An 18,732-nucleotide genomic window follows, 5' to 3' on the forward strand; every position below is an offset into this window, starting at 1 on the left:
TTGCCTTTGTTCATATTTTTAGAAAAGAAATATAAAAAATGAATATTTAATAAAAACAAGATAATTTGTTAATAAATGAGATGGGAGAAACTGACTTGATAATATTTCAATTCAGGTGAATGGAAAAGCAAAAAGAAAGGGTGGCAGAGGAGATACCTAGAAAATCAGCTCTGAACTAAAGGCTGGGAAGGGACCTGACTGCTCTCTGAATGTATTGGGTGGGAGTTGGGGGTGGGGGCACCAAAGAAGTTCTTTAATTTGAAGTTCGACATTGGCAGAGGCAAAAATGGGTCAAAGTTAGGCACCTATGTTGGCAGTCTGATGAAGCTGTCTAAGTGTCAGAGGTGTGAGACTGAAATGGCCTTGCAGAGGCAATGACAAGAATAGTGAATCTAGCCAGGGTTAAGGCATTTACCAGTTTTCCAGTTTTTCAGAAGTGTTATGTGTGGTTGTCACTGGTATTAACTATCTTAGTCCAGGAGTTTCAGGCAGCCTGTGCTGGGTTTCTTTAGGGAATAGACTTGCTGTATGCTAATCTGTGTAGCTTTCTGCTACACTGATAAATATAAAGAGCATATCTTCCTGATGTTGCTTAAAACCACAATCTGCTGCTAGCAGGCGTTTCTAACAGGCAGGTAGGAAGTGTCTGACCTGACTGGCATGACCAGTCTTGTTACCATCAGTGGGACTATTCAGATGTATTTGCAGACTGTTGGTGTAGAGCTGAGTTGACACTAAAACCAACCTTCACCATGTCTTAGGTAAGTATAGTCTTACAATAGCAGGTGAAATTACTCATGGGTGAGGAAGCTTAGAGTACAGTTCATTTGGTAAAATATCTGACAACTCAAACTTGTTGCCTTAAAATAAAACCAAAACTCATTTATACTTAAAAATAATGCTTTGGTGATCCCATTTTCAAATACATGTAGAAATTTTAAAGTTCGGACAAAACAATAAATATTGAAGATATGAGATTTCCGTCTTTGAAAGAGTTGTGGTGCCAGGATAGTTATTCTGTTGCATTTCAACAACTGAATTAGATTTCTGGATGCTGAACTGATGGAACAGAAATGAAAAATAATATAGGGATTTACGTTCTCTTCTGTACCTTTGGGTATAAACAGCTAGCAATAGTGAATTACATAAATATAACAAATGTTTAGAGGTACTCGCATCCAAGCATTTACTGACTTTAATTAGATGATTTCTGAAAAGCAATTACTTTGGTTCATATTGTGAAAATGTTCTTCTGAATAGGCTAAATATCCAAACAGACCTACACTGCTTCTACAGTTTAATCCACTAACACAAGTGCTCAGTTTTTTACCATTGTATTCCTTCACAGATACTATTCACATTGGTTTTTCTTTTCTCCCATTTCTAACCGTCAATGTGTCCTAGTTTTTAGCCAACAGCCAAATAGTGTGCTTTCAAAAAGGATCTAGGAACAGAAGGTTCTCAGAAAAACTCAAACAGAAACTTCTCTGTCTCTATAATAATGTTTAAATGTAATGCCATAGTTGACAGATATTTTTCAATTAATCAATTCAAATTTTAAGAAATCTATTCTTACCTCATAAGCATTTCAGCCAAACTCTTTGCATCTAGAAGAAAACAGAAGAAATGTCATCAGAAGAGAAGATCTGTTTTACAGATTTATTATTAGGAATTTATTTGAATCAGCTGTAAGACCACTGTTGTTTCTCAGATCAATGGCAAGAATTAAATCATCTCTAAAAGTCTCTACTTTTGATGAAGCTGCATTTATGCCCCAGATATCCCTGTTAAATTCCTCAGTAGCACCAGAAATGCTTAGAGAAGTACAAGCTACCACTAGCTTAACTAGAAAAAACTGCAGAAATGTAATAGAATAAGGAAGAGTTTAGCAAATAATGGGTATCCCTTTTCCTTTATGCCATGGTTAGTAAGTGAACAGGTGAGGTAGGAAGAAAAGGCAAGAAAAAATTTCGACATCCATCTCCAGGTAGGAGCCAAACCCAAGCTGGATCAGCAGTTGCCAACCTGCCATTTCCAAACCAAACCTGACTGCATGGAGGTCTGAACAAGGTCTCCAAGAATCCAGCTTTTTTGATTACAAGAGAGGAAATGGCACTTTCCCACATGGATCAGCCCTACAAAATGAGGTGCTGCTGTAGGAAAAATAGACCCCCTGTTCTTGTTATTGCTCCTATTATTACCATAAAATCTTTTAGGGGTATAGTTATTCTGGTACTTATCAGGTCCAAAGACACAGCTGAGGGCTGGTTTGCCCAGTGTTATTCAGGTAGATTTCTGTAAAACTTTATCAACATAATAAAATAATTTCTATAGTATTATTTAGCAAAAGCAGACAGCTATGCTTTGTTCTCCTGCAGTCTGCTGGTAAACAAACTCACTTAAAAATGCTGACTCCAGAGTCCTTAAGTTTATCACACAGCAACAAAGCAGCCTTTTGTGCAACCAAGTGAAGCAAATCCAAGAAGAAAACAATTCCAAGTTCTAAGTCTTTAAGCAAGTCTTCTACTATGTGAAACTTTAAATTTCTTTTATCTGCTGCTTCTAAATCTACCAGAACCAGCCAAGACATTTACTGGATTTGACTTTGTTTTCTCCATCTCACCTATTTTGTTCCTTAATCACCTCTTGGATATCCTTCACCTACAACAACTTACTTGCTTCTGATCCTATTAAATATCCTGCCTTTAAAATTCAGGCAGAAATAAATTACCATCTCAATGCATCGCTCTGGTTACATTTGTATTTATTTTCTATTCCAAGTCATGGTGTTTTCAGCAAACTTTATGATGTTTCTCATTATTCTAGCAGCATAAGGATCATGAACAGACTATGCACCCATTCTCCCTCTAGAATACATAATAAGAGTGATCTAACATGTAAATATTGTTTTAATTCAGCTAGCACCTTTTGTGATGCTATTGTTTCCTCCTTAAATAAAGGCCATAGATGCCAGTGCAAGTACTTCACAACTCAAGAACAGCTGAAGGGACAAAGCTGAAAGTTAACTGGTCCAATGTTGTTCAGTTTGCTTTTTAGATTTGTTTACCAGGATTAAACAACAAACAACTTCCCTCACATGTTCTCAGGTGCAGCACAGCATATGGCCGTGTTCCATGCTGCATCTGGAAAAAATATTACTTTCCCACCATTAAATGTATGTGGCACGCGTTCAAATGCTGCTTAACATATATTCATTTTTGGTCAAAGAGATGCAGACGAGATTGTGTATCTTTAATCAAAAATAATATGAGGCACCACGAAAAATCATGTTACGTGTCAAAAAGCTGAACCAGGAGGTATTGTAGAAAAAACTCCATCAGCAGGGTTTGAAAGTACTAATTATTCAAGCAGATTATTATACTAGTAAGCAGCATTACTGTAGTTAACGATGGCTCTACACAGGCCAGCTTAGTACTGGACCAAAACAAACATCCAAGAAGATAAGAGATCTTATGCAGCTGTCAGAGCAAACCCTAAACCCAACTGAATACGGTAACAGTGTGTCCAAACCATCAGCTACAAGAGGAGAAATGCCAGTTTCACAAATCAATGACTATAGATTACAGATTGCAATGTGTATTTCCCACATTACACTGTTGAGTAGCAAACTGAGAGCACTTCATAAAATGAGTCAGTATCCCTGCCAGTGTACTGTCTCCCAGCTTTCATGTGGGGAAAACAGGGCTTGGGAAGGCTATAAATGACATAGTGAAGGGGGTGATCTCCTGCTCCAGCCAAATGTCAGCCCATGACTTAGTGAAATAGACAAACTGCTCCTCACTGTGGGTTTCACACATGACTAAACTGACAGGCACGGACCCAACGACAGCCTTCACTTCTATTTGCTGAGGCAGCCGCCTTTAAAATCCTCAACACATTTGGCTTGCCACCTGGGAAATCAGGGACTCTGATACAGTATTAAATTGCATGCTGCCACTTCTGAACTATCATGCTGTGCTGCTGCTTTCTGCTTGGATTAAGGTGAGTTGGATTTAAAAACAAAGAGAAAACCATTACGGTAGTAGTGGAGCTAGGTTAATAGTAAGGGCAAAGAGTGGTAAGTCATCAGGTTTCTTTTTTATAACGTATGCTGACCTATTGAATGGCTGCATGAACTTCAGCAGTTAATTGACCTTTTTGTCAATTGTCTTGTGGAGCTATTAAATTGGGCAAAAATCAGGGCTTTGATGAAAACTATGCTTTCTTTTTAAACAGAGTATGTACTTCTGAAGAAATAAATCATACTGGGGTGAAACAGGAGGAAGACAAAGGTTTACTTGTCCCAATATGCTAAAACAAGGAGTAAAAGGGTTAAGAATGGAGAAACTGCTGTTCTTATTTTGCATTTGCTCCACGGAAACTGGAACCACAAACCCACTGTCTATAAGCATAGATACAAATGTTTGCATGCAGAATGTATAGGAAATAAATTTACAATTCCCACTCTTCTTTGTCAAGCAGGTTCAAAGAGAACACATCTCCTGGAGCCACAAAAGCAAGAATTACATCTGTAACTTGTATAAATTCTTTTAGAAGGTCCCACTGTGGAAACTATTCTTTCTGATGTACACTAGAAGAGAGTTGATGGTGAAATTGTGATTTAGGAAAAATGAGTCCTATACTTCAAAGAAGCCCCACCAGGTGATACATATCAAGTAATAATGACAGGATTTCAATTTCAAAACTAATTCAGATATAAGCTGAACACAAAAAGTACTAGAGCAAAACATTTTTCTCAGTTAAGAGATCAGAAAAACCTGCACACAGGATTTCTTTTGCAGAGCTTAGCTCTCTAGAATGGCAATACTGAGTATCAGTAAGACTTTTAGAACATGAAGTAACTTCCAGAAGAACAGAAAAGAGCTAACAAGGGATCAGTCTTCAAAAAGAATGAATTAAAAAAAAATCAGAATTACTGAAGTTCTATCAATCTGATCTTGGCAATAAGCAAAATGACTAGAAAAAAAAAAGAAAAAAAGAAAAAAAGAAGAAAGGCTTGATGAAATCAATTAAAGGAGATGGAATAATTGATGCCAATCAATACAGACTCGTGGTCAATCAGCCATGTCACACAAAGTTGATTTTTTTACAATGAGATTAAAATTCATTGGGAATTGATGACAATGAAAAAAACTCTCACTGAGATACAATTAAATAACATTAAAATACTTGTATTTCTCTAGAGCAGTTATGATACCTCAAAATACATTGATATCATAGTAGCATGATGCAAAAAAATAACATAGCAGCCATTTTACAGGGGTTTCAATATATTCGAACTACAACTTTAAAAGCAGAGAGTATTTATTTTCATCATGCACCATGGGACATCACACTTGGTATTTTTATAAGTGGTCTGGAGTAAATGAAATAATATTTGATGAAAGTTTAAAAATGGCACAAGAATTAGGTAGCCAAAATATAATGAAAATGCCAGGTCACTAAGGCATAACAACCTGAATCATAGGGTAGCTTGGCCACAAGTTGGCCATGTATTTGTATTAGTATAAGGTCATACATCAGGAATACAAGCCATAACTATAAAATGGAGAATGTTACCCTGTTGCACTGTAATCAGATAACTGTCAGATGGTCTCAATAGATAAGATGTTAAGCACAAAATTTTAAAATAATGTTGCACTCAGAAAGGTGATCCCCGCTGATACAGACAGAGACCATAAAGGGAAAGAAGAAAGGTTGTTACCTCTCTGTGGTGCTGATATATCTGTTGGTGAAATACTGTGTTAATTTCCACCATACACAGATGAGGAATGGTACCTAAAGATTACAAAGGGACCAGATAAAATCCTTGAAACTAACAAATGATGGGAAAATTACACAGAAAAATTGAAGAATATTCATCTGTTTCATTTATCAATAAAAACATTAAGAAATTATTTGGTTACTACCATGTATAAAGGAATATCCTTGGAGGTTGAAAATATGATAGAAGAAAGAACTTCAGTCCCTGTAAGCAGACAGAAGTCTAACAAGGCCAGATGGCTGGGATGTCGAGCTGCAGCTCAACAGATTTAGATAAGTGAGATGCAGCTTTTACAGAAATGTTAGTTAAATGATGATGTCTTTTACCAAAAGTACTGATGAATTCTTTGCCACTGCCTATGCTTAAGAGAAGCTCAGATATTTTTCTGAATTCCTACATTCTGAGAGAAAATAATTCAGAGAAATCTTATGTTATGCAAAAGCCATACTGCCAACAGTCATCAGCCTTCCTTAAGGTATCATAAGTAAAACATCTATGAATATTTATAAACTAATCATGAAAAACTAAATGTGTATAGCCATCTTTTCCTGGAGCCAAGGAGCTCAAAATATCCTATTCATTACTGGATGGAATTCCACAGTATTTCTGAGAAGATAAGACAACACTTTCTTCACCCTTTAGCAACCTTTTTTTAATGAAAAAACAAAAGTGCACAGAGGTAAACGACAAAAGGCTTTGAATGAAAAACCTATTATACAATACGAAGCTAAAGCGTCCATATGTCCTGATTTCTGGAGCTATGCATGAACCATAAGGCTACTTGTTGGCTTTGATCTATGAATTTGCCAATGCCTAAGAGCCTTGTATCTCTGACTTTTTTTGCAAAAACATCCAAACTATTGTTACAAAGGACAAAATGAGACCCAAAAGAGAGGTGAGTAGATGTCAAGGTGAGATCAAATTCATACAGTTGGCACTGGTTGTAATATATACCATGATCATATTTTGGTTAAAAGTAACTGAACAATTCAGTGGCTCTTGGAAATTATTAGCCTTAATTTTGCAGATGACAAATTGCTTTAATATTTATTCAGTGTGAGATTTGAAAGGTTTTTTCCCAAATACCTTCAGTGTAAGATCTGCTGTTGTCTTCTAGTAAAAATCCTACAGGGCTGAATGCAGGAAGTGGGTGACCGCAAGAGTCAAAGCCTGACTGCGGTTCAGCCACGGGTATTTATCAGATCTATAACATTCACATGGCAAACACCTGAATTTGAATAAGGATTAGAGAAAACATAGATCAGCAACAATGGAAGCTCACTGAAGAATAAAGTGTTGTAATAGCTGTGTTCTAACGCATCATAGGGAAAAAGATGTGGTAACAAATCTGAGAATGGCGGGTTGTGTTTTCTAGCCTATACTAACAAGCGGCTATATCCATTTTAAAACTCAGTAATCATGGTTGGCATTTGCTGGAAAATTGAAATCCCCTTCAAAACACCTGGTTTCATTCTTTGAAAAAATATTTTAGGTTATCAAGATCATTTGCAAGAGAAACAAACAACAGGAAAAAAAAAAAAAGGAAACCAAACACCAATACATGACAACTGATTTCCTTTCCCTCATGCAAAATAGTAACATTGGATACATGAGTCATTTCTTAGAAACTTACTGCCAAATGAAAAAGAAGGAATTTCTGTAGAAAACACAAATGCTTTGTTGCCTCATGTTGGTTACATATTGCAGGAAAATGACATCAACTGGGGACTGAACACTGGTCACGTGCAGCCCCACTTGCACTTTCATGTTGAGGGAGTATGCATATGTAGAAGTAAATGCCACAGCTCTCATCTTACCTCTCAGCCTCTTCAGTCTCTGCTCTCTCCTCCTCCTCCGCACGATGAGCAGCATCACAAAAAGCAGCAAGACCCCAACCAAGATACAGGAGATGGTCACCAGCATCTTTAGCCCTTCGTTGGTTGCCAGCCCCTCCTCACTCTGCACAACTGACTTAATGAGTGGAGGGATTGTACCTGGAAACAGGGTCATGATATTAGATGCCTATTAACGAAGACAAAAGATTGAGTTCTCAGGGAATATTTCATGTGCTTCAGTTGCATGCAGAACATTAAGAAGGATTCATTGTGTTCAGGGTGGATGCTATGTATGCATGTGTAATGGCAGCGCACACATAATCAGTCACACTGGTAACAAGGCACTGACTGCAGAGACTCATAGATTATCAGAAATCAAGACAATCATTCATTGATGAAAGAAAACCATGCCCAGTATACAGTTAAATACTATGATTAATTTGAAGTCATATTAAGTCATTACAAAGCTGCAACAGATTGCAGAATTACTACCTACGTATATCACTCTACTGTAGGAAAATAACACCGCTGCCACATATACATACTTTCTGATAGGCTTTTCTAAGGACGGACAATATTTGACAAAGTTCATTTTGTGCTTCATACATGAGATGAATCCTTTGCACAGAAACATTCTTGTATCACCTCTTAGGGGTGCAGCAGTGATATTGATCTGAAATTCAGATAGCCAGCCTGATGCTAATTTGCCAGAGTGTCTGACTCATCAGTAAAACAGCAGAGTAATACTGGATAGAAAGAATCAAATTTTGGTTGAAATGAAGGAAATGAATCTAAAAACTACTGGCATCAGCAGGCAGCTCCCTTTTTCATTTTGGGACATATCTGCATTTTGAATATACCTGGCTTCCTGGTGACATATAATACAGAACTTTTCAGTTCTTTTTTCTTTACTTCTAAAGGATGTGAGAAGAAGGTAGCACTTTCTCTGGAAGGCTGTTTAGTCATGGCAGACTTCTCACTCATTTCCTGATTACTATTAAACTGCTGAGTGCAACCACATACGAAACTATAAAATGCAAATTTGGTTGAAAAGGGATAGAAACACACAAGTATTGTGAACTGTGATGACTTTTGGCAGAAGCTATTCAATTTTAACCAGCTACTGAAATATAAAACTAGCTACTTACTTCCTAAAAAGATAGGAGAGTGAGATAAAAGAACAGGCACATCCTTTTTTGCATTGTAATTGCTGCATTGAGTGATATAGTTATATCTCATTATGTATAATACAGTATCAGAAAAGTAAAAGTGATATGATGCAGTACAATGTGAGTGCCATAACCACACTGCAAAAGTAGAATTCTAAGCCATGTTTTTTTCAGAAGAGCTATTTGAGTTGCACATGATGAGAAAAGTAGTCCCCTAAAGGGATGAAGATAAACAGAAAAGCTACAACCATGCAAAACCTGTATCAGGTACTTTAGAAAATTTATTCACTTACAATTGCATTTTGAATATTTTTCTACTGTTGTATTGCAGTTCTTCCCCATAATTTTCCCAATTTTTCTAATTTTACATTACACACAGCAGATTTTTCATCTTGTCTTAACTGAGATGTAGTTTTTGCACTATTTTAAAGGCAAAGAAAATGATCAGATGAAGGAATGACAAAAATGGAAAGAACTTCAAGCTCCTGACCGCAATACTGATAGCTGTCTCTAAATCCTCCTAAACCCTCCTGAATAAAAAAAGGCCAAATTTTGCTCCCAATTAAAGTCCCGCAGATCATTGGCTAAGGATTGTTGGGTTCAAGATTTCCTAAAATTATGTCTTGCTCTCCTTAATACTTTGATGAAAATCAAATTAAGAGTGGCATTAATTTCAGTTAAATCTTAAGCGTTTAGGTGATTATAATTTTCCATACCTTTTCCAAGTAAAGTGTAAGCCTTATAATGCTATATACAGGCAGTACAAGCTTAATTTAAAAAACATACCACAAATGTACATATCTTTCACATTATCCATTTTTGGGTATTTGATGATTTTATTAGAAATTGTGAAAAACTAAACCAGCTGTCCATTGAGTAAACACCATTTCAACATTTGTTGTCATTCTAGGTGTTGGCTAGGAGTGGAATAGTCAAAGCTTTTCTCAGGACAAAGTCCCAGACACATGGGGAGGTTTGGTTGATTTTATTATTTTTCCCATGTTAATTCACCATCCTCCTTTGTTAGCCTGCTTTACTGGTGCTTCATAGAAGTTGCAATTATAATGTCTCAGCCTCCATTTTCCCTTATATTGCAGCCCTTCCAGCATCTTGCATTGTACCTGGTGACTTTCAGGCCACCAAATGTTTTCCTGTGTCTTAACTGTTCTTCATGGTTGGTCCTTTGGTGGGCTAGAATCAATTAGGATCGCTTAGAGCAGCTAGCAAGCTAATCTGATTTAATGTCAGGGCTACTGAGTAGCTGATCTCTGAGTCAGGAAGCTCCTTTGCAGTACTACAAGCTACAGCTGCACATTGCTAAAAATATCTTCTTAAGTATTGAGTGCAAATGTTCTGAAAAACAAAGGGCAAGAAGGTCATAAAGTCTGTAAGCAGAAAGTGGTTAGCTGAAATATCTATGAACAGAAAGCAAAAAGTCTCATGTAGATCTGTCATTAACCTTCTGACCTAATTCACCATGAAGAGATTTAAGGTAAAGAATACTTAGCCGTGGTATTTCTCCAGAGCTCTATCACAGATAACAATCAGCTACTGCAGTCCAAGCAAAATGACTGAAACTCCAGTTTCACTTTCACAGTGAAATCCACATAACTCAAGGATTTCTGCAAAGTTTACAAAGGCTTTATCTTAAGGCTGCTAAAGCTCCTAAGGTTAGGAACAAGCATTTGGTATCCTCAAACTTTCATACTTTAGATTTTTTTATCTAATCTTCAAAGTACTATCCTTGTATCTGTTTCATTCTAAAGGCAGCTGTTACCCCTGGAAGCTGGAAGGGACTAATCTCACATCATAAGAAGTATCAGTGGTAGAGGTAGGGTTAGCATTCAAAAATTGAGCTGGCCAAGAAGTTTCCATTGTAATGCTCTTTGTATATGAAAGTCACTCCCTATAAAAGGAAAAATTTCTGCATGAAGTATTGATAGAAAATGTTGATTTCTAATCAGGCACCATTTTTCAACTCTGATGTGCCTTAAACCAACACAGCTAACCAAGGAAAAAATGAATGGGGAGTTGTGGCTTTTTAGGGACAACTTTTGCATTAGAAGAACTGAAATAGTTATTCTATGAAATCTTTAATGTGGGAATACACTATCTTAATTTTAAATAATAATGATGATAATAAATCATCATCATCATTTTAGTTCTGCATCATATGTAACAAATTTGGAAAATTTGAAACTTGAAATTCGCTTTTCCATCCACATATTCCTCTTTAACCTTGCGGTCAGTATCTGAAATCATGCTGTCTCTCTAAGGCACAATATAGTCCTGGCAAAGCATGCTGGACAAACAAAACCACCAATGTCATAAAGGAGAAATTTTCTATCTGACCAGAAGCAGTGGCCCAGGAAAACATGAGAGGATATGCTATTCACGAAAGAGTGAGCTGTGAGGCCATGTGTCATTTATCATCTGCAAGAACTGAAGAGTTCCTAGTGCAAAGACTGTGATAGCATTAGAGGATGTGTAAGATGCTAAGGTTTAAACCCTGCTTGATTCCAACTGATTCCACACTTCTGACTGGAACAGTCACTGTTGTTTGCTCTTCCCCAGGCCACACATTGGTATTCTCCTGGAGAGTGCTGGTTTGTGTGGGACAAAACCGTGGCAGGCAGATGTCTTACCAACACAGAGTTATGAATGATTAGCAGTTTGGTGCTGTAACTGGACAATTGTCGGTTCTTGTTTGAGCTCGCTCACTAGTTCTGTTGTTTAACTTAACAGTACTGATGTCGCCAAGTGGTTGCACAATACAGCACAATATCCTTGGCAGCAGAACAGCATTTTACACTGGATGTCTCCAGAAAAGCTCTGGCAAGCCATACTACCGCAATTCAAGAGATCGCCATCTGGAGCCATCTGCGCTGCTTTTTTGCCAGCCAGTTCTCACTATAGAGCCAGCAGAAGCACACATGTGCCACCATAATTTTCACTAAACATAACAGGATAAGAGCTGGACTGACTGACAAATTGGCACTTTTGCTCTCGCCTTCTTGTCCTGGCTTTTGCAGGGTAAGCAGTAACCCTGGCAGAAGGGCAGGATACAGCAATGCCTTCATCCCCTGTGCCCTGCTGCTGGGCATGACAGACTCATCTGTCATGGCCATTAGTTTCACTCTCCCCTGTCTGTAAATATGGATAATAGCATTGCTGTTGCTTTGCCCTTGGAGGATGTTGTTTGGAGGCTTTCCTGGAAGACAAGCTGGTTAGCTGCTCCTCTGTGTCACAAGGACACTGCATGGAATAGCAATGAGGCCAGTCACCCTTGTGAATGGCTCCAGGAACCAATTGTACAGGAGACAAATATTCACATATTTCATGGAAGAGATGCATGAAACACTATTAAAGTGCTTCTGTGATCACTGGAACTAGTGACACCCGGTGTCCAATGGTTATGTGTCTCATGGCTGATTGGTGCTGGAGCTTTTCCTCACTGAGGACAAATAAATTCCTCTTTTCTGCCTTGCAGACTGTTGCTATGAAATCAGGAGACATTTTATGCCTTTGAGGCTGTTACCCCTCTGTCAGCATGGCTAGCAGATTCAAAAGGGGTTTATGGGAGGGGGAAGAGAAACAGGAAAGAAAGAGTAGCAAAAAAACAATCACATAGGAAAACAGAGCAAAATCAGTATCCCAGACATGCAAATAAAAATACATACTTACTGCCATCATAATTGAGTGTTGCAAATTTGGCTTGTTTTTCTGCACAGCCAGCACTGTTGCACACTCTCATTTGCAGTTCATACCAGGTTGCCTCCTGGAGGTCATAAAGTATGTAGGACTTTGACAGGGATGTCCGCTGGGCGGTTGTCCACACTGTTGTCCCAAATGGCCTGTACTCCAGGGTGAAGGAGGTGATGGGACAACCACCATCATTCCAACCTATCAGGTTCAGCTTCACCCTCGTGGTGTTGATACTAGCAAAGAGCTCTTGTTCCTTCGAAAACTGTGGCTCTAGAATCAATGGTATATTTCAAATGAAATGTTTAACAAATATAGGATTCTCAAAAACATAAAGTGAAGAGAGTAATTTCTAAGGCAATCTTAACTTTATCTTACTACCTATATATTCAACTTCTCCCCCTCCAAAAAAAAAGTTTTATTCACTCTTTGTGCTAGACTCTCATAGATTTTTAAATCCATATGCCAAATCTGTTCATAATTCTGACACATATTTGCAATGCGGAGCCACCCTCAGCAACCAGGACCAAGGGACCCATTGCTGAGTTAGCTAAGAATTCCACAAATCTTAGCTGTTTCACCTTGTAGAGCTTTTATTTGGGTTTTTAATACTTGTCCTGTTCAAAGGCTGATACTTGCATGGCTCCTGCAGTATCAGCTTGGAGAAAAAATATATTCGCTCCATTTCCTTTACACAAAAATATACTCTACATCTTTTTTCAACATCCAGACAAATAAACCCCTGAATTTTTTACAAGAGAAGAAATAACTTCCTCATGGCAATAGCAGTAGCTGGAATTGCTATAGTCTATGATATTGCAGACACCCCCTTCCCAAATATCTACCAACCCATCTTATAAACAAAATGTTAAAGAAATAAAGATAGAAAAACTCTCAGTGTGTGCTTCAAGTCCTGCAGGGACATCCTTTTCTGTCACCGCATGGACACAATTGGAAATGTTTTCAAAGCCAATAATATTAAAATATCCAAGCCTGTCTTGTCATCGAACCAAGATTTACAGCAGAATGCAATAGCTTTAGGTGAGAAAAGGGGATGGACATTAACGTACCTTTTCCAAGTGTTTTGGCCTCAATGATCTCGCTGATGCGTCCTGGCCCCACTCCATTCTGAGCAGTTAAAGTAAACTTGTACCAAGTGCCACATTTCAGTGTTTCTAAACGGTAGGACCTCTCACTAGGGCTAATGGGAAAACTACCCCACTGCTCACTGTTATCTTCTGAGTACTGCAAAATATAACCTGGAGGAAAAACACAGATGACAATGGTAAGCCAGACACAGACCACAAATTCTGCAGGTAATATGACAAGTCATTTTAAAGACCTAATAAAACTAGAAAAATCACATGCACGGGGAGACATACAGCTCTTCCCTGAATAATAGATACCAGGCAATACATTTGCTTACCCTTACAACAGCTTGAATACCATTTTTATGATTGTTTCAAAGGGAAAAGAAAGGGATAGACATTTCGAAATACTCTTCAATCAGCAACAAAACCCAGATGATAAACCTGGACCCTCAAAAATGAATGGTTAAAGAATACATGTCTGGAAAATCAGAGTGAGTTACTGTCATAACAGCTGAGGGTATGCTGGAAGAAAGTGATTAAATCTGTGATTAAACTACCACAAAGAGAAATGGCAATTAACTGAAAGCTGTTATCACGATGACAGTGCACATTAAGTGCTGACAGCAATACAGATTGCTTTGTTTTTCTTTTTTTGTAGCCATTCATAATTATACACTAATCCTATCAACATACGCTAATTCAGTAAGAAGTTGCAATTAACGTGAATTATATTACCTCGGATAGAACTGCCACCATTGTCTCCAGGTATCCAGGAAAGAGTGATAGAAGAAGATGTAGTTTTAGATACAGTGAGTCTCGGCTGGTCTGGTGGAACTACATGGAAAATAGTTAAAAATAGAAAATAGAGTCAAATGATTAGACGTCAATAACTTCTAACAGCCATTTATCAAATAACTGTTTTGAGTTGCAAAAAATGCAAGTGATTTCTGTCAAAGTGTCTGTTCAGTTGACATCCTTAGTTAAGAGCAGACAAGCTTTCATTTTTTATATTTCATTTTCTACTCAATTTTTTCTTTCCGTTCTTAACCCTTGCTTTTCTCTGCATTATTTGCATCTGTCCTGTCAGATCTAAATGGCATAAGAGCTACCCAGCCATTATTAGTCATTATTTTTCATATCTGTTTTAGGGAGAAACTGAATTTTTAGTGGAGGGAAACAGATGTCCACTTGCAAGTGATGCCCCACTTATGCATGTGTTTGCAGGCTATTATGGCAAACGTAAATTAAATAGTGCATAACAGAGCTTCTGCCAGTATAACTGTGAGTGCTATCTAGGTAGGATTGTTAGTCCTGTGATCAGAGGCATATCCATGCCTCTTTCAGATCACACCATGTATTCATTGAGGCTACTGGTATAAACAAGACACAACTCTATCAGCAATGGACGAACAAATCAGGAAACACTTCAGTTCTGCTGCTCCCTATAAACATTATGGCTATGTGCCTAAACTGTGGGACACAGGATCAGTACAGAGCACAGGAATAAGACAGAGGTCTCATCTTCTACCCTGTGCCCACTGTGCACTTTCCTTTGGAGGAAAACCTAGAATGAAATGTCAGAAAAATTGCTACATCCCAATGAGTTGCCCAGGATAGGGAGAACTGGGACCAGAAATTAGGACAGGGAATTGGGATTGGAAATGGGACTGGGAACTGGAACAGTTTAGGCTCAGTCTAAGTAACCCCAAATTGCACCAGTGTCTGTGCCTAGGTTTCCAGAGTTCAGTGCTCAAGGGCAGAAAGTAGCGAAGTAGCCAGCTTTCTTTTCACCTTGACAAATCAACAATAGATGACGACAAGGCAGTCACATCTGGTCCAGCCACTGTCATTGCAAGTGTGGGAAGGGGGTGCTGGTGTTGGCAATTGCTGCTAGCAGGAGCTGCCATTTCCCTGCCATAGTTACTCCTCAAAGACACCCTCCAATAAGCAAGGCAGAAGTCAAAAATGTTCTGCTGTGTCCAGTAGTCTGCTGTCAGAGGACATTGCCTGCTTCACCTGTGTTTGAGGGGTAGCTCTACCAGCAGAATGAAACTCCAGGAAAAGCTGCTCGTTTGCAGCTCAAGTCAGAAAAATAATGAGTGCTAATATAAAATGGAGGCTGCTGGTTTAGAGCTATGAACTAGTTCAAAAGGAAGTTAATTTTACTGCCCTCAAAGGGTTAAACAGTACTGAAGAGCTGGCTTTACCCATAGGTAATTCCACGGAGAAAGGCTGCACTCACTACACTGAAAAATCTAATGTAAAACTTTTCATCACAGCGGCACCCTACCTACAAAAGATGGTGGTCCCGTATATTATATGCCAGCCTCTATCTGTCCCTTGGGAAAATAATACGGAGTTGCTTTTAGTTATTGCAGTTCAATAACAGCAAGGATATGGAATTGCAAAAGTACTTTGTAAAATATAAGGTTTTCCTACTTCCTCTTGTGGCCATGCTTCAAACATTGCAGAAGAGCATCTTTAGGCTTTGTTGGATTGTAGGTAAGTTAATACACACTATGGCATTTGGTTCAAGGTTTAGTGGAAGGGTTTAGCCAGAGAGAGTTAAAACAATCTCATTCTGTGTTCTCTATGTTTGTACTAGAAATTTAGATTGTATATCGAAGGACAGGAATGTGACTGACCACAGAATGGCCCATATTCCCAACTCATTTTTTTAATTCCTGCTGGTAGAACAATTTGCAGTCAGTTGAAGCACTCTTAGGTTCTACTTTAGTATAAGTGAGCAAAACTCTTAGAATCTACTTTAGTATAAGTGAGTAAGGAATACATGTGTTCTGCTTCATATTACCGTTACTGTATATTCCTATGTTATCATTGTTTTTATACAGAGCAACACCGTAATGGATACATTATACACACTTCAACATGCATATAAAAAGTAGATGGTAATATGTGCTGATGATCCATTTTAAATACTTCCTCATATTCACCATCAGTAAAATTCTGCTCTTACATAATGAAGTTTTTGTCCAAGGTCTCAGTAGAGAGGTTGACAGCTTTTCAAAAGCTAAAGTAAAGGACTTTATCTCTTTATGAATTTTTCAGTATTTAAATGATACATGTAATATTTGTACAGAGAAGGAAGAAGTTGTTATTTTATGTGTAAGGAACTAAAACATAACTGATTGCAAGCATTCAGTTGTCAATCCTACAAGAGCTTACACAGAGACTTAACTGCAAGTGTGAGAATCATTCCACCAAAGCCAAAACATTTGCTATATCATACAATGTTGCCGGCTGCATCAGAATGACCAGTATAATATTTTATTTCTTAATTTGGAAGAATAAAATTAGTATTAACACACAATACTACTAATATTTTATATGCATCTGCAAACAGATAAACCAGTGCACTACCAGTGCTTGGCGGTCTATAGCCATAATAACAATCATGAGACAAATCCAATAGTCTTACCTTGTACCTGCAAATTCAAAATTATTTCATCAGATCCCCAGTTGTTACTGGCCACACAACTGTAGTATCCAGAGTCTTCTGCTTTCACAGTACGGATGACAAAGCTGCCGTTGCTAAAGATGCTTCTTCGCCCATCAATCATCACTAGACTGGGTGTCCCGTTACTACCTCACAGGAAACAAAGTGCATACATTAAAGAAGTTACAATCAAAATTACTCAGAATTGGATTTTTTTTTTTTTTGAAGCAACTAAGAATGGGAAGAAAGAAAAAGGGGTGGGAGAGTGTCCTCTTTAATAAAGACAGCAAAGGAATGTTTTCTGATGGGCAAAAGTTGCCATTTGTTTAAAGAACACAGATATCTTTGCCCCAGCTTGATTGAAAATGTAAATTCACTCCTTCCTTAAGTATCTGCTATTTCATAAAAATGCCAAAATAAGAGGGAAAGTAGTTCCTGGCTACAAGGTATATCCTTATGAAATAATAGCTATTTGGATTAATGTACAAGCTGGTTTCATAGCACTGCAGTATCACTGCTTACACAATGCTTGGATGAAAATTATTGTCCATGTGTGCTTCCAAATGACTTTGTCAAACTGTGAAACTAAAGAACAAAACAGAATAATGAAAACCAAAGCATGTGCAAGACATGTACACAGCACAATTCAACACATCAGACATTTTACTTTCTCAGACTGAAACTATTTGGGGTGCCTGAAGCTAAATCAGAAAATAGTCCTAGGTTTTATTGAATGTTTACTTCTTTCTTTCTTTCTAACTTTTCTTTCATTTTGACATATTCTAATAACCACAATTAGTTTCAGTTCAAGGAATTTTTGAACTCCTTATCTACTGTCACTGTGTGCACTTCCCAAAAAACAGTCCTTCCTGACAGTCATCCAAGGCCACCTGCATTGCAACCCTCAGGAGTTTAAGTAAATGGCCTTTATTTGACCTATACGTTTAGTTGCTGGTTACCTATCCTTCATCCATTTGACTGTTGGAGCTGGGTCTCCCACGGCTTTGCAAGGGAGGACAATGTCCTTCATCCAGGGAGTTGTCACTGTGCCACTAAATGTCAAAATCCTGGCAGGAGCTGAGCAAGAGAGAGCAAAAAAGAAATGAGGTGTTCATTCATACAGCTCTTGAAAGGAAAACACAGATATCCAGGATTAAATGTGGAAAATATTTCAAACTGTGCTTTTAGGTAACTATTTCCTTTTAACTCATAATACTAGCTATTTATTCAGACACAAATATTATACTATCTGGAAAAGAAGTAACCAAAAGAGAGACAAGGCAGGGGACTTGAAGAGTTGTTGTGGAGTAAAAGAGTAAAATCAGCTACTGATCATTTTACTGAGTTTTATATATTTCATAGTAGGAATTAAGCACAAAAATTATGTCCAAGGGACTCTGCTCTCCAAAATTCCATCAGGAAGTGTCCACAATAGACAGACACCTTACGAAAGCTAAATTACTGAATCATCACTTTTAAAACGGCTGTAGTATTAAGCAAAACAATCCTTCATGTATGTACATGTGTCATGGTTTAACTGAAACCAGGATAACATCTTAGTACACTGCAGTCTATCCGAAGTCCACAAATATGAACAAACTGTTTAAGTCAGTTTAAGTTGTATCAGCTCTCATATCACCTAAATACATCAACACAAATATCACTCCTGTAGTTTCAGTTGGCAATATGCAGG

At 37.9% G+C, this 18,732-nt stretch overlaps 1 protein-coding gene across 3 annotated transcripts in view; it reads right to left on the reverse strand.

Annotated features, from left to right (window-relative positions):
• The window catches only part of DSCAM (DS cell adhesion molecule), a 462,951-nt gene that overhangs the window by 34,863 nt on the left and 409,356 nt on the right, over positions 1 to 18,732 (reverse strand). For all 3 annotated transcript variants that reach the window (XM_062602537.1, XM_062602538.1, XM_062602539.1), the window contains 7 exons: positions 17,999 to 18,116; positions 17,022 to 17,185; positions 14,318 to 14,416; positions 13,562 to 13,750; positions 12,474 to 12,764; positions 7,603 to 7,779; positions 1,577 to 1,607 (listed from right to left, as the gene is read on the reverse strand). In XM_062602537.1, the coding sequence (XP_062458521.1) occupies positions 1,577 to 1,607; positions 7,603 to 7,779; positions 12,474 to 12,764; positions 13,562 to 13,750; positions 14,318 to 14,416; positions 17,022 to 17,185; positions 17,999 to 18,116 (1,069 nt within the window). The remainder of the gene's footprint in view (positions 1 to 1,576; positions 1,608 to 7,602; positions 7,780 to 12,473; positions 12,765 to 13,561; positions 13,751 to 14,317; positions 14,417 to 17,021; positions 17,186 to 17,998; positions 18,117 to 18,732) is intronic.

This window comes from Pezoporus occidentalis, unplaced genomic scaffold (assembly GCF_034315485.1).
Source record: "Pezoporus occidentalis ecotype Australia unplaced genomic scaffold, CSIRO_AGI_Poc_V1 ctg77, whole genome shotgun sequence".
Taxonomy (NCBI): domain Eukaryota; kingdom Metazoa; phylum Chordata; class Aves; order Psittaciformes; family Psittacidae; genus Pezoporus; species Pezoporus occidentalis.